Below are 13,377 nucleotides of genomic sequence, written 5' to 3' on the forward strand. Positions count from 1 at the left end.
AAGCTGCAGCCCTTTATGGTGATGACAGGAAATACGCTTCTCATTGCTTCTCAGAAACTAGACTCAAAATCAGCCACTAAAGTCTGTAACTTCACTTCTGGAATGATCCTCTTGATGCACTGCATGACTTTCTTATAACCTATCTTACGTTTCCTACTTATTAAAATAAAAACGAGTGGGACTTGTTTCACTTGCTCCTCTCCTTTTAAAAAGGCATGGATCGAGTAAAGCTGCATGAAGGTAGACTTCGTAATATGGAAAGTTCCATCGCAGAACCAATTTGGCATCCTTCAGTATAGCCCTGTCTTGAGCTTGAAAAGATTAGGTGGCGGGCATCATAGAAAAAAAAAAAAAAGTAATTTAACAGGAAGCTATCTGGGATGTGGTCTTCATCAAGGCTGAATGTGAGGTCCTGTGAATTCACTGGTTTCTTACCTTGTCTCTGTTGGTGTCTTGTGCAAGGTTGGAAGGCTTAGGTAGGCTGTTAGGTAAAGGATCTTAAGTAGTGTCCCTAGCCAACTTTTCTACAACGGTCTGAGCTGATCTAAACACTTCATTCCTGGCACGTCTCTTCACCTCAGCAGAAGCCTTGAGAAGTTGGTCTCGTCCTGGCTGGGCAGGATGGTTGTGAGAGTGTAAAGAAAGAGTACATATATCGCTACCTTGAATCACTTTCATTTCCTTCGGGAAGTACATCCTCGTATTACCTTGGCACTGTGAAGCGTCTGTCGACCTTCTCAGACTAGGTGAATCCATGCGAGTCCACCAGCAAAGTCCGTCCGCGTTTGGTACCTTTTTCAACAGTGTTATAGGCAATGCTGTCGTGTCCAACAAAGGACAGTATTGAAGCAACTGTGTCTCAGGAAGGATATCTTCTGGATGATCATAGTTGACTTCAAAGTTGGTTGAGACATTGAAGGATTCTGGAGGATGAGTTACAGGCTGAGAATGGGATAGAGCACAAGATGATTCATGTGCATCGTCACCTCATGGTTGATGTCCATATCTTCTTGTCTACTCAGTATGCTCACTGGTACTGAGATTCGAGTACTGTCTGCATCACATCAGGGTATATAGTTCATAACATGGTAGACTGATTAAGCCATGAAGTGATAAGACCACTGGTGTTCGGAGCTGAACACGAAGAACAAAACCAGCTGGATAACACGTGGGTTCTAGTGACAATGTCCAAATATTGTTATTTGGAGAAACCCGTACTGCAAGCACGATGTTGCCATCTGTCATATTTATTGCACGGAAACACATGCTGATTGCATCATGTTCCTTTGGTACACGTAAGGCAAGTTGTAGCTCTTTCTCGAGGCATGTTGGCTGGATAGGTTAGGGACAGCAAATAACCTCTCTCTGACCTGTGCTGTGTCCAGGTTGTGTTCGACACTGGGACGTGTTTGTGTGTGTGTGTGTGTGTGTGTGTGTGTGTGTGTGTGTGTGTGTGTGTGTGTGTGCGTATTTTGAATATACCTTTTTTTAACGAGCAAGGTCATTTAGGCTGTATACAATTTAGGCCGTATGTTGTTTAGGCCATATAGGCAATTCGGTCATTTGCCAGTTTGGACATTACGGTCTAAATGACTTACGGCCGAAACGAGCAGGACCCGATACCACAGGTGACCATTGATCATGTGGACGGGACCTTCAGGCCAATCCTTCGCCCCTGCCGTTCCCTTGATCTTTGACTGATTGCTCTCAAAGTTTAATAACTTCATCGATACCTGACCTTCAACCCATCCGCCAAGTTTGATGCAAACAGGGTCAGAAGTGCTTAAATTGACCTTACACTATGACCCTGACATTTAACCTACTGTGCTGAAAAAAAAAAAAAAAAAAAAAAAATCTTTGGCCAACCTATGATCCAAAATGAGTAAAACCTGAGTGAAATGACCGAACCTTTGCCTTTGTCCTCACTTACCTTCGACTGATTGTCATAAAATTGAGTCATTTCGCACTTTTCTGTCCATCAGCGTTTCCATCAAATTTGGTAAAACTCGGATTAAAAATGTTAGAGTTGACCTCTAACCTTTCACAACCGAAAATTAATCACATGTTACTCTGATGGTCCTAAGTCACTAAGCCAGATTTGGTGTAATTCCATCCAGTAGTTATCCCATAATCGTGGTAAAAGGCAGACACCAAACAGGCAGACGGACAGACACACAGAAAGAAGGACGGATAGAGACGAACAGACAAACCGGACCAAACACAACCCCCTCGCGCTTTCGCACTCAGATGTAATAAGGATTAATGAATAAACTAGACCGAGCTATTTAAATATGTGTGCAGGTTTCAAAGGCGAATCTTGATTATGTAACGTACAGAGTAGGTACTAATGGTGTAGACCCGCCTAATGACTGCCAGTGTCAGACTGAACATGACGACATGTATTTATTTCTCTAACAACAAACATTTTTATTCCTTACAGGAAAAACTCCCAGCATGTAAGGGGTTAACACACACACACACACACACACACACACACACACACACACACACACACACACACACACACACACACCGGCTCAGTGATAACGCTTTCGCCTAGCATCTGCTGAGACGGGAATTTGCACCTTGCTCGGGATGCGAAAAGTTTCACGAAGAAGCGGGTGGGTACTGTCCCCCTCCAGCAAGGGGATGGGTGTGTGCATGTGTGAAGATCAAAGCTTTGCCCTTAGATCACACTATATAAGCTCTCAGCTGTCTTCCCGGAGGGTAAAAAAGCTGATGATCACACCCATCACGTGATCCTGACCGACTCTGTGAATTACACACACACACACACACACACACACACACACACACACACACACACACACACACACACACATATATATATATATATATATATATATATATATATATATATATATAATGAAAGCTAACTTAACCTAACCTAACTCATATATGGTAAACCCAAGGCTGGACTTATAATCCAATCTAACAAAATTATATTTAACCAAACCAAATTCTTGCAGGCCGGATCCTAAGCTGGAATTCATTGATCACATTGTGGGCAACCAGCCTGACCTAGAAATGGAGGACGTAGCTGCTTGGTACGAAAAGCATCTCATGTTTCATCGCTTCTGGTCTGTTGACGATACACAGATCCATACAGAGTTCTCCTCCCTGCGATCGATCGTCGTTACAAACTGGGAGGAGACCATTAAGGTATGGTAACACTGCTTGACTTAAATATTCTCAAACTCTGAAGATGATTTAAAGCCATATTATTAAACCTGAGGTGTGGATGTTGGTGATGCCCCCAGTTTGGTCTATAGATAATATACTGATATACACAGAATCCACCCCTGTCTCATTCTCACTCTCTTCTGCCATACTCTCATCCTCGCTCTCCCCTCCCTCACTCTCACCCTCTTCTGCCTCACTCTCTCCTCTTCATACTCTCACTTAGTGTCATCTTAATGTCTGTCTCACCCTGTCCATCTCTTACAGTTTCACCTTCACCCTCTCTTTCCTCTCTCTCCACTCCCATCCCTGCCTCCCCTGTCTCCCTCTGTCTCACTGTTTCTCTCTCCACAGATGCCTATCAACGAGCCAGCCGCGGGCCGTCGAAAGAGCCAGATCCAGGAGTTTGTTGACTACTATGGGGGGGCTGGAGTCCAGCACATTGCACTCAACACCAAGGACATCATATCGGCTGTTAGTACACCCAAATGCAAGCAAATGAACTCAGTTGCATTCACTCTACCATCACCATCATTATCATGGTCAATACAGTCAACCAGTCCAGCAGCAGCACACTCAACTTCATGGACATGTATCTGCCGATAGTGAATACACACACACACACACACACACACACACACACACACACACACACACACACACACACACACACACACACACAAGCATCATGTTGTTGTTGTGGCCAGGCTCATCTGGACTTGAACCCTGTGTACTGCAGGTTGAATTTGCTCTTCTGCAGTCCACCATCCTCGTGTCAGGGGTTAAGGACGGGGATGGACGTTTGCATAACCAGGCAGTGGAGCCACTCCATTATGTTGGTCCCAATGCGTGAAGGCATCGCTCTCCAGCACCACATTCATCATCATCATCATCATCATCATTATCATCACAATGTATTTATTGTGGTTCTGCTGTTCCTGATACCCGATATAATACTTGTTTTTTTCTTTCATTACTTGATATCCCAGCTGATCTCCCCTACTTCACAGTTAAGTGATATTGATGACATAGCAGCATAAACAGCTCATTGATATATAATTTTTTTTTTTTATTCCTTCCCCCATTAACTACTGATTTTAGTCATTCATATACATGCCAGGTCAACTCAGCAATAAATCAAATCAAATTATGTCATGTGTACTCTCAAGGAATCCCTATAGTGAAGCTGACCATATACAGCTGATATCATATATGGACCGGGAACTAAAATGCCCAAAGCAGCCAATTACTTTCCAGGAGTCGCTGAAAACTGCTAGGAACAAAATTGATATATGTAAACTGAGTATTATAGTAGGTGAGTTCAGCCATCATATTCTGACTCCATTTAGTGCTACCTTCTGGTGACTCTGCACCAGGTGATAAGTCTGAGAATTTTCTGTAACCCAGGAGGCTATCTACTGCACAGAGTGATAACATCATCATCCAATCCTGTGTTGCCCCATGAGGAGCGTAGGAGCCTGGGGCAAGGCTAGTCGATCCTGACATTTAAGATGAGAGTGACCATCGTAACTCATCTCTGAGTGGCAATACGTAAGCGATAAACCCCAACCACTCCTTGGATATAAACCTGCACAGGCTCAATCCGACTGGAGTGCGTTAATTACCCATTAAACCACCAGGCGCCATAATTTGGTTCCACTCACTCGATGTAGTGCTGCTATCGAGTGACTGCCCTTTCCTCTCTTCGTTCCCTCGTTCCTTCCTACCTCTTCTTTCTTTCCTGTACACCAGGAAGCCATTGACTACGCTGGGTGGTAATCATATAACCAGCTTATGGCGCCTGGTGGTTTAGTGGGTAATTAGGACGCTCCAGTCGGATTGAGCCTGTGTAGATTTATATCCAAGGGGTGCTTGGAGTTTATTGCTCAAGTAATGTAACTCAGGGATGAGTGAGGCTGGTCACTCTCATCTTAAATGTCAGGACCGACTTGCCTAGCCTCGGGTTTCTACGCTCCTCATGGGGAAACACAGGATTAGATGTATGCATGTATGTATGTAAAGTATGTATGTATGATTACTACCCGAGCACTGTAAATGGTTTCCTGGCGTACAGGAAACCATTTGGCTCGTCACTCAGTGCAGAGTCACCCGTAGACAGAAGGAAGAGAAAAGAATAAAGGAAAAACAGATAGAAGAGGAAGGAAGTGAGGAAAGGGCAGTCAACCAAGAGCAGCACTACATCGAATGAGTGGGTGGTGAGCACCCCCACCTATATAACCAAATAATCCCTGGTTAGTGGGTAAGGCAGTCCAACCGGAGGACCCATAACGGTTTTCAGCTGAGAGAAGGGGGGGGGGTTATTGCCCACGTAATGCTACTCAGGAGCAAGCGAGAGTGACCACATTTATCCATTCTGGGTTTGAGCAACCTAGGGGCCCCTTTGCTGGTACCGATGGTTAGTCATGATGTTTAACAGTGTGAATGCGTTTCCTAGTTTGTCTCTCCCTTTCCAGTCTTCCAGACAATGTTTCCAACACTTTATAGTGAAACTTTTCTTCTTTTCTTTCTTAAGTTTCTTTGCAGCGTGTGGATTTTTGCAAACCAACTCTCTGCTTCCATCTCATTGTGTAGAAGGAAATACTTAGGTGTGTAACATCCTGTATTGTAGCTCAAGGCCGCGTCCACACGTGTACTCGAACACATGTTGGCAACACAGCTGGCAACATGTTCAGGAACGTGTTTGCAGCAGTATTTGGACAGTTGTATGCAAACGTGTTTCAGTGCAGCCTCGATCACTGGCAGCAGAGGTGTTCATACGAGGCAGCTGAGACTTCATCATGATGTTGCCAACATGATCTGGACGCTGCTGTTCACAACATGTTTGCAACATGTTCGTTAATGTGTTGCTTACATGTTGCCAACACTTGTTTGAGCACACTTGTGGACGCGCCCTAAGGTCTTATGATTATGAGTAGCTGCACAAACATCACTCAGGCAGGAAACTTGTGGTTATGGTTTACCTAGCGTTGGTTTGTCTGTTTGCCTGTCTGTCTGTTAGCAGGATTACTTAAAAAGTTATAAATGGATTTTGATGAAATCTTGTGGAAGGGTGGGCCATGGACCAATGAACAAATTATTAAATTTTGTGCCGGATTGGGATGCTGATCCGGAGTATGCCGCACAATATCTCCAAAGGTTCTCAATGAATTTCAATGAAATTTTGTGGAAAGGTGAGCCATGACCACCCAAGAAAGAATTTACTAAATTTAGGGGCAGATCCGGATCCGCATCCTTTTTAATGGCATTGGCGGAGTTCTACATTCTCTGAGCACTTTCTAGTTACAAGTATTACAAAGCGCTCAGATAGCGCATACCGGTGCCTTTGCCACTGTCATTGCCATGAGAAAGGAACCTGATCCGCTTCCAAATTCAGTAATTTCTTCCTTGGCCGATGGCCCACCCTTCTATAAAATTTCATCAAAATCCATTCTTAACTTTCCGAGTAATCCCGATTACAGAGAAACAGACAAACAAACCAACGTGGGGTAAAACATAAGCTTCTTGGTGGAGGCAACATAACATCCCTGGCAGAGGTAACAATGAGTCAGTTTAAACAGAGACCCACAAGCTGTTACAAATCTTGTGACACATCTCATGATATCATGTTCCTTGACAGATACCAGCAACGTTGGGAAGTAATTAACTAATTTCGGTAGTTTTCAGTCCATAGAAAACATTAGCTGTACCATACCCAGCCTTAAAATGGTGGTGCCTTAAGAGGATGCATGACATCAACTGACTGACTGATTCACTCACCCCATCCTCTGGTGCTGAAGAGGGATGCCTTCATGTGCTTGGCCCTGATACAATTGGTTGGTTCCACAGCCCAGGTATATAAATGCCCCTCATCTCCTCCCTGAGAAGATGATGATGGACTGCAGAAGGGCAACTTTAGCCAGCAGTCCACTGAGTTCACATTCAGAAGAGCTTGTGGCCACAATAGCAACAATTCCATCCTTTCTCTTCATTGTCTATTTGTAGCCACTCCTTCCGGAATTAGAAAGATAGGTAGATAAAGATAAATAAACATAGATAACATTTTTTGTTATCTGACTCTTGTTGCTGGCCACCCTTTCCAGAATTAAGGCATCAGACTATAGACAGACATATAAATGGACTGAGTTTATCCTTCTTACCCATCTTCCGATTTCCCGACAGATCCGCAACCTAAAGGCACGCGGCCAAGTCTTCCTCTCAATCCCTGACGCCTATTATGACCAGCTTCGTGAGAGACTCAAATCCTCCAAAGTGAAGATTCAAGAGGACCTCAATGTACTGCAGGAGCTGAAGATTCTGGTGGATTACGATGACAATGGTTACCTTCTTCAAATTTTCACAAAGAATATGCAGGATCGTCCTACTCTGTTCTTGGAGGTTATACAACGTCACAACCATCAGGTAGCTATACAGTTTTTACCCTAACTTGCCATGAAACTTCCATCTCTGTGTCTTGAATGCTGAGATGTAACAAAGGATTAACAGTAGAATGAGATTCTGGACATGAAGATGTGCTCTGGCAAAGGATGTAGGCCTGTAACATTGTTTTTATTTTCTGCCACTAAACATAGGGAAGTAAGCTGCAAAAGGATAAAAATTTTGGTCATGTTAAAGAGATGGACCTATAAGATAGTTCTGGATGGTTGTCACCATCAAAGGGATATAGGCTATAGTCAGTGACAAGTTTTCGCATATTTCATCCCTCCCACTGACATCCTTCTGCTGGATAATAATCCTTACCTAAGAGTAACATGGTACGGTATCCATTTTTGTCCATAGATAATGTTCTTTGCTATGATGTATTAGGGAGGAAAGTGACAGACATACCCAAAGTGTAAAATAGGCTCAGTGGAAGAGTAAGCAATCTTTTTTCCCTGACTCTACTAACATGGGAGTTATCTGGGGCTGTTAAGCTCAATACTTAACCTTGTGCAGCACCCTCAGACAGAGCCTCATGCGCATTTACACAGTCAGTCCTGGATGAAACTGTTGTGCACCAAACCTCTTCTGTATAACTAAAACCTATTTCCTACAGTTGGCAGAACTCTTTAGCCTAGAATGAAAGCTAACCGAGAAGGAGGGAAACTGACTTCAGACCCCAGGCCCTAGTTATGCAAAAGTAAAGGCGTATGACTATTAAGAAAAAAAAAAAAAAAAAGCAACATAGTGGTCATGTAGCTACATGTCACAAAGCATCATGATTTTATTTAGTTCTCTCACCTTCGCTTGACCCAGATTTTCATTATTTTGCATCCTTTTTCACATAACTCAGTGGCAGAAAAGAATACAAAACTGTGACTCTACATCCTTACCATAGCACTGCTTCACAACAAACACTATATTCTAATGTTGATGTTTTGTTAAAACTCAGTACACATATTCAGATTGGACATGGCAGTTTGGGACCAACTTAAAGTGCAAAGAGCATAGCTGTTATAAACAGGTGAGAAAAGGCTTCAACACGCATGCATGGCCAAGACCTTCAAAAATACAGATGTATGTACATGCGACAACAATGTCAGTGCTGAGGAGGGAAGGAGAGAGGAAAGGAGGGAAGATTGAGACGCAAATGCAACATCCATCCGGGATCCAAACTCCACACTTTTCCCCATGCCTCGGACTGGCAACAACAAGAAAACATTGGTTCACTGCATGGGAGGGCCTTGCAGGGACTGTTGCTTGCTTGTGGTTGATGGGTCTGCTCAGCCAGACAGCCCGAGGTTGATAAACAACAGCTATGGTGATTTGTTCTCTCATTCTCCCTCTCTTTTTCTTTGTGTGTGTGTGTGTGTGTGTGTGTGTGTGTGTAATTCACCGGGTCGGTCAGGATCACTTGATGGTCGTGATCGTCAGCTTTTACCCTCCCGGAAGGGAGCTGAGAGCTCATATAGTCCGATCTAAGGGCAAGGCTGTGACCTTCACACACGCACACACCCGTCCCCTTGCTCAAGGGGGACAGTAACCACCCACTTCGTCAGTGAAACTTTTCGCAACCTGAGCGAGGCGCGAACTCCCGTCCACCAGTTGGCAAGCGGGAACGTTACCACTGCACCAGCGAGCGTGTGTGTGTGTGTGTGTGTGTGTGTGTGTGTGTGTGTGTGTGTGTGTGTGTGTGTGTGAATTTCTCGAAGTATGAGATGACAGAGGAACTCGTACTGGAGGAGGGAGTAAGGTTGGACAACTTGGCGATTAGGGAAATTGCTGAATGTTGCATATTGCAGTTAAGACAATTAAAAGAGAATCTTGTGTGCCAGTAAATGAAGACAAGGCGCTAAAGAGGAAACGTAGAATGTTGCGAGGAAGCACATAATAGAAGCTGCTGAAGCAATATGTGGTAAGAAAACAATGGAACGAGACAACAAGCAAGGTAATGTATGGTTTTATAGTGATATTATTATTACAGAGGCAGTGGAAGAGGATGCTACACATAATGAATCTGGTACCTCATTTTGCTTGACTACCTCGTGGAAGTACAGGGGTTAGTAAACTGCCTTCCGCCTGGCCACTACTGTGACACTGGAAAACTAAGTATCGATTCCCACCAGGTAACTGGAGGTTTTCTTATAACGTAATACCATCAAAGGCAGTAGAGTGGTCACCTTCGCGTAGATGTACTGGGTTTTGATTGCTTAGCTTAGGGCCCGTGTTCTTGTTGGGTAAGAAAAGCTCCCTAACATCTCTTCCTAAGCGATTTATTTTTTGGATATGGTTGGTTAATATCCTTTTGCATGTTATTTACACAGAGTATGGCGTTGATATAAGAATTTATTTAACACAGAAGAGGACAATAAGGTGTAATTAACTTAGGAAAAGATGTTAAGGAGCTTCCCTGACTGACATGAATATCAGCCAAGGACTACTACGTTTCGAGGGGGTGACAGTGAGAGTGTTACTGTTTGAACCAGTTGATAAATTCCTTATAGGTTTTCCCTATTTTGTTCTTGCACTGTTTTCTATCAGAGATTTGGTAATTAACTAGAAACCCTAGTGGTAATTGTGTTTACAGCATATTATTATTATTTGTCACTGGAGGATGTGAATTTATAAATTTGAAATGCTAAATATTACCTGAAAATAGAGACAAGGGATTGACTTGTGAAAGTCAAGTAGTAAGTTTTACTTTATTCTGGCTTACTTCGCCGATTCGCTAAGGACAAGAATTTATAAACTTTCTCAACAGTACACAGCAGAGACTAATTACTCACGAATGCTGTTTGTAGTACTGTTAGCCTCTTGAGAAAGTGACTCCACTCCTAACTAATGCTAATAATAATAATAGACAGGTTCTTTGCCGGTGTTTAACTCCTGGCTGGCACAACGGATTCAAGTTTGATACAAAAGAACAGGCCTAAGTACAGTTATGAATAATGTAAGGAGTTTGTGCAAACTAGGAGCGGCAGACTGGAATCAGCTTAATGTGGAGAAATAAAACACGATTCTAATTACATTAAGCTCAAAGAAAAGAACTGTAAATTTATTGATTACAATAACATAAATTTACGTTATATGAATCTCAAAATGAATTCAAAAAGGAATTTCACGGTCACTAAGGAACTCATGAATTCAAGTAACAAAGAGAATACACTCACTCGCTCATTCAAAAGCTAATTAAACTTAAGCCTAGAAAAACTCAGAAATACTGGTTCAGTGGAGGGGAGCTGAAACGAAAGTCTGGGCGCCTATGATGAAATCAAAACGCTGCTCTTCGCTGTAAGCCCGCTTCGCCAATTCACCGTCTAGGTGGAGATTCAGGAGCTCGCTGTACAATGGAGGCGCTGCTCTGTGCTGGGCACAAACAGTCCTATCCTCGAGGCGACTCAAAGCTGACTGAGTTCAAACTAGGAAAGGGGGCGAGAGATGGCCGTGTTAGCCAGAAGTAGGCGTGGCCTTACTTCAACGGTCAACAGAAAGAGGGCGAACGATTTAGGCTCACAAAAAAGTCACTCAGTGAAAGCACTGATGTCGTGGATAAGAATGGTCACTTGTGAAACAGTGACAAATGTTCTGAAAACCATCCCGATCGAAGTGAATGCGAGTACAGCTGAACTGAGTGATGCCCAGTGGAAATTTCACTATAGAGTTCGGGGTTTTCTCATCAAAGTACAATGTCACGAATTTAAATACGCTCGCGCGAATTCGTGACATTATTATTGTTATTTATTATATTATTAGTATTAGTATTAGTATTATTTATTGATTGATTGTTGTTGCTGTTCTTTCGATCGTACTTTACCTGACATTACTATTAGTATTATTATTATTATTACTTAATTACATAATTAATTATTTATTATTGCTGCTGTTATTCTTCTTTCGATCCCACTTTACCTGACATTATTATTATTATTAGTATTAGTATTATTATCAGTCATACTTTACCCTACCTTTAGATGAGAAAATTAACCATGATGATGATGATAATAAAACAAATTGAGGAGGAGGAGGAGGTTTTTTTTTTTTTTCAGTTCTTTGTCCATCTTTACGTGAGAAAAAAAACAAAAAACATCATGGTGGTGGTGGTGGTGGTGGTGGTGGTGGTGCTGGTGAAGCGGAGGAGGGGATGCATTTTTTTCTATTCTGTTCTCATCCTGTCTTTAGGTGACAGAAAAAAAATAGATGATATATTTTTGAATGCAGGCGTCAACCAACATTCGTGTCAGTAAAGGTCGTGCCAATAACGCTAGCGGTGGTGCTGTTGGTGGTGGTAAAAATACTAATGACGACGATTTATTTATTGTTTTCTTCTCTGCTTACTCCATTTTTAGCCGAGAAAGTCACGATGATGATGATGATGATTATTATTATTATTTTATTTTCAGGGATTTGGTGCCGGGAACTTCAAGGCGCTTTTTGAGGCCATCGAGATAGACCAGGCAGCTCGTGGCAACCTTTAGTGAAGTGGAGGAAGAGATGGGGTGATAGTAAGGAATGGTGGATCTTGAGATAGGAAAGTGGAGACAAGTATAAGAAGCAGTAGGAAAGTAGAAAATGTGGAACAGTAGGAAGGAAAATTGGACTGAAAGGAGGGGAAAGTACGGGAAAGCAAGGGGAAGTATAAGAAAAGATGGGAGAATAGGGACAAAAAGTGGTTTGAGAGGGAGGAGAAAGTGTATAAACAAGAGAGAAAGTAGAGGAAATGGACTTAGTAGGAAGAAAGTGGAAGGAAATCGATTGAGAGGTTGGAAAGTGGAGGAAAACTGAAAAAGGAAGATGAATTAGTATTAATGGTAAAATTTGAGGAAGAGTGGATTTGATGGGCAAGATAATTTCTGCAGGAAATCACTGGTGTGATGTAATCTAGTGTTGCAGCATGTACTGTTGTGCCAGGTCATTTGTACTCTACAAGGGGAGGAAGATACCCAGTAGTCAGATCTCTCTCTCTCTCTCTCTCTCTCTCTCTCTCTCTCTCTCTCTCTCTCTCTCTCTCTCTCTCTCATAATAAAAGCCTCCTTTAAGACGCGCTCAAAAGCCTTCTAAGAACCCTCAGTCTCTGTTTATGTACATTTGTTTTTTCATATTCCATTCAGATCCATTGATGTCTCTCCTTTATTGCGTTAGTGCCAGACAAATTTATTCTGCTGAAAGAGAAGCCTCACACCAAGTTTACGGAAGAGTTGTGCATAAATATTTCTAAAAGTATATTATGTACTGCATAGTAAAGTGTATCTCTGTGTATGTTTGTTGTCAATGCACAGCCAAAAGCTTTGCCTAGGAAAATGAAGTGTTGTATAGTGGTTTACCTCAAGGACCAAGTTTTGGGCAAGGAGGGACCCAACGAGAGGATGGCCCCCGCTGATGGCTGTTTAAAAAACCCATAGACGAGAAGAGATTATCTAGGTGAATAATATTGTTTGGCAGTTGCAAGACTAAAATAGTACATATAACTTTCGTCATTACAGGAAAAAATACACTGCACAAACTGGACGTTGTGAATATTAATATCATCATTGCATAACTAAGCCTCACTGTTACTACTGCATTCTTCTTTGAGGTACACTGGGTACTCCTCATGTGACTTCTACACGTCCTGCTGGCAGTGTTGTAATTCAGAACAGTCGATGTGAATTAAAGGACACCATTTTAAGAGACTGGCTGGAAGACAACAGTGGGATGAGAAGATGAAGAGGGAAATTTTGTGTATGTATCAGAACGTGTCTG

The 13,377-nt window shown here is 42.5% G+C and overlaps 1 protein-coding gene across 1 annotated transcript in view; it reads left to right on the forward strand.

Annotated features, from left to right (window-relative positions):
• The window catches only part of Hpd (4-hydroxyphenylpyruvate dioxygenase), a 140,875-nt gene extending 128,275 nt beyond the window's left edge, over positions 1 to 12,600 (forward strand). The window contains exons 8-11 of the mRNA XM_080283410.1: positions 2,991 to 3,183; positions 3,556 to 3,675; positions 7,381 to 7,620; positions 12,039 to 12,600. Coding sequence (XP_080139536.1) covers positions 2,991 to 3,183; positions 3,556 to 3,675; positions 7,381 to 7,620; positions 12,039 to 12,113 — 628 coding nt within the window. The 3' untranslated portion in view covers positions 12,114 to 12,600. The remainder of the gene's footprint in view (positions 1 to 2,990; positions 3,184 to 3,555; positions 3,676 to 7,380; positions 7,621 to 12,038) is intronic.
• The last annotated feature ends 777 nt before the right edge of the window (positions 12,601 to 13,377 follow it).

This window comes from Coenobita brevimanus, chromosome 97 (assembly GCF_032717465.1).
Source record: "Coenobita brevimanus isolate Jiangsu-jjx chromosome 97, ASM3271746v2, whole genome shotgun sequence".
Taxonomy (NCBI): domain Eukaryota; kingdom Metazoa; phylum Arthropoda; class Malacostraca; order Decapoda; family Coenobitidae; genus Coenobita; species Coenobita brevimanus.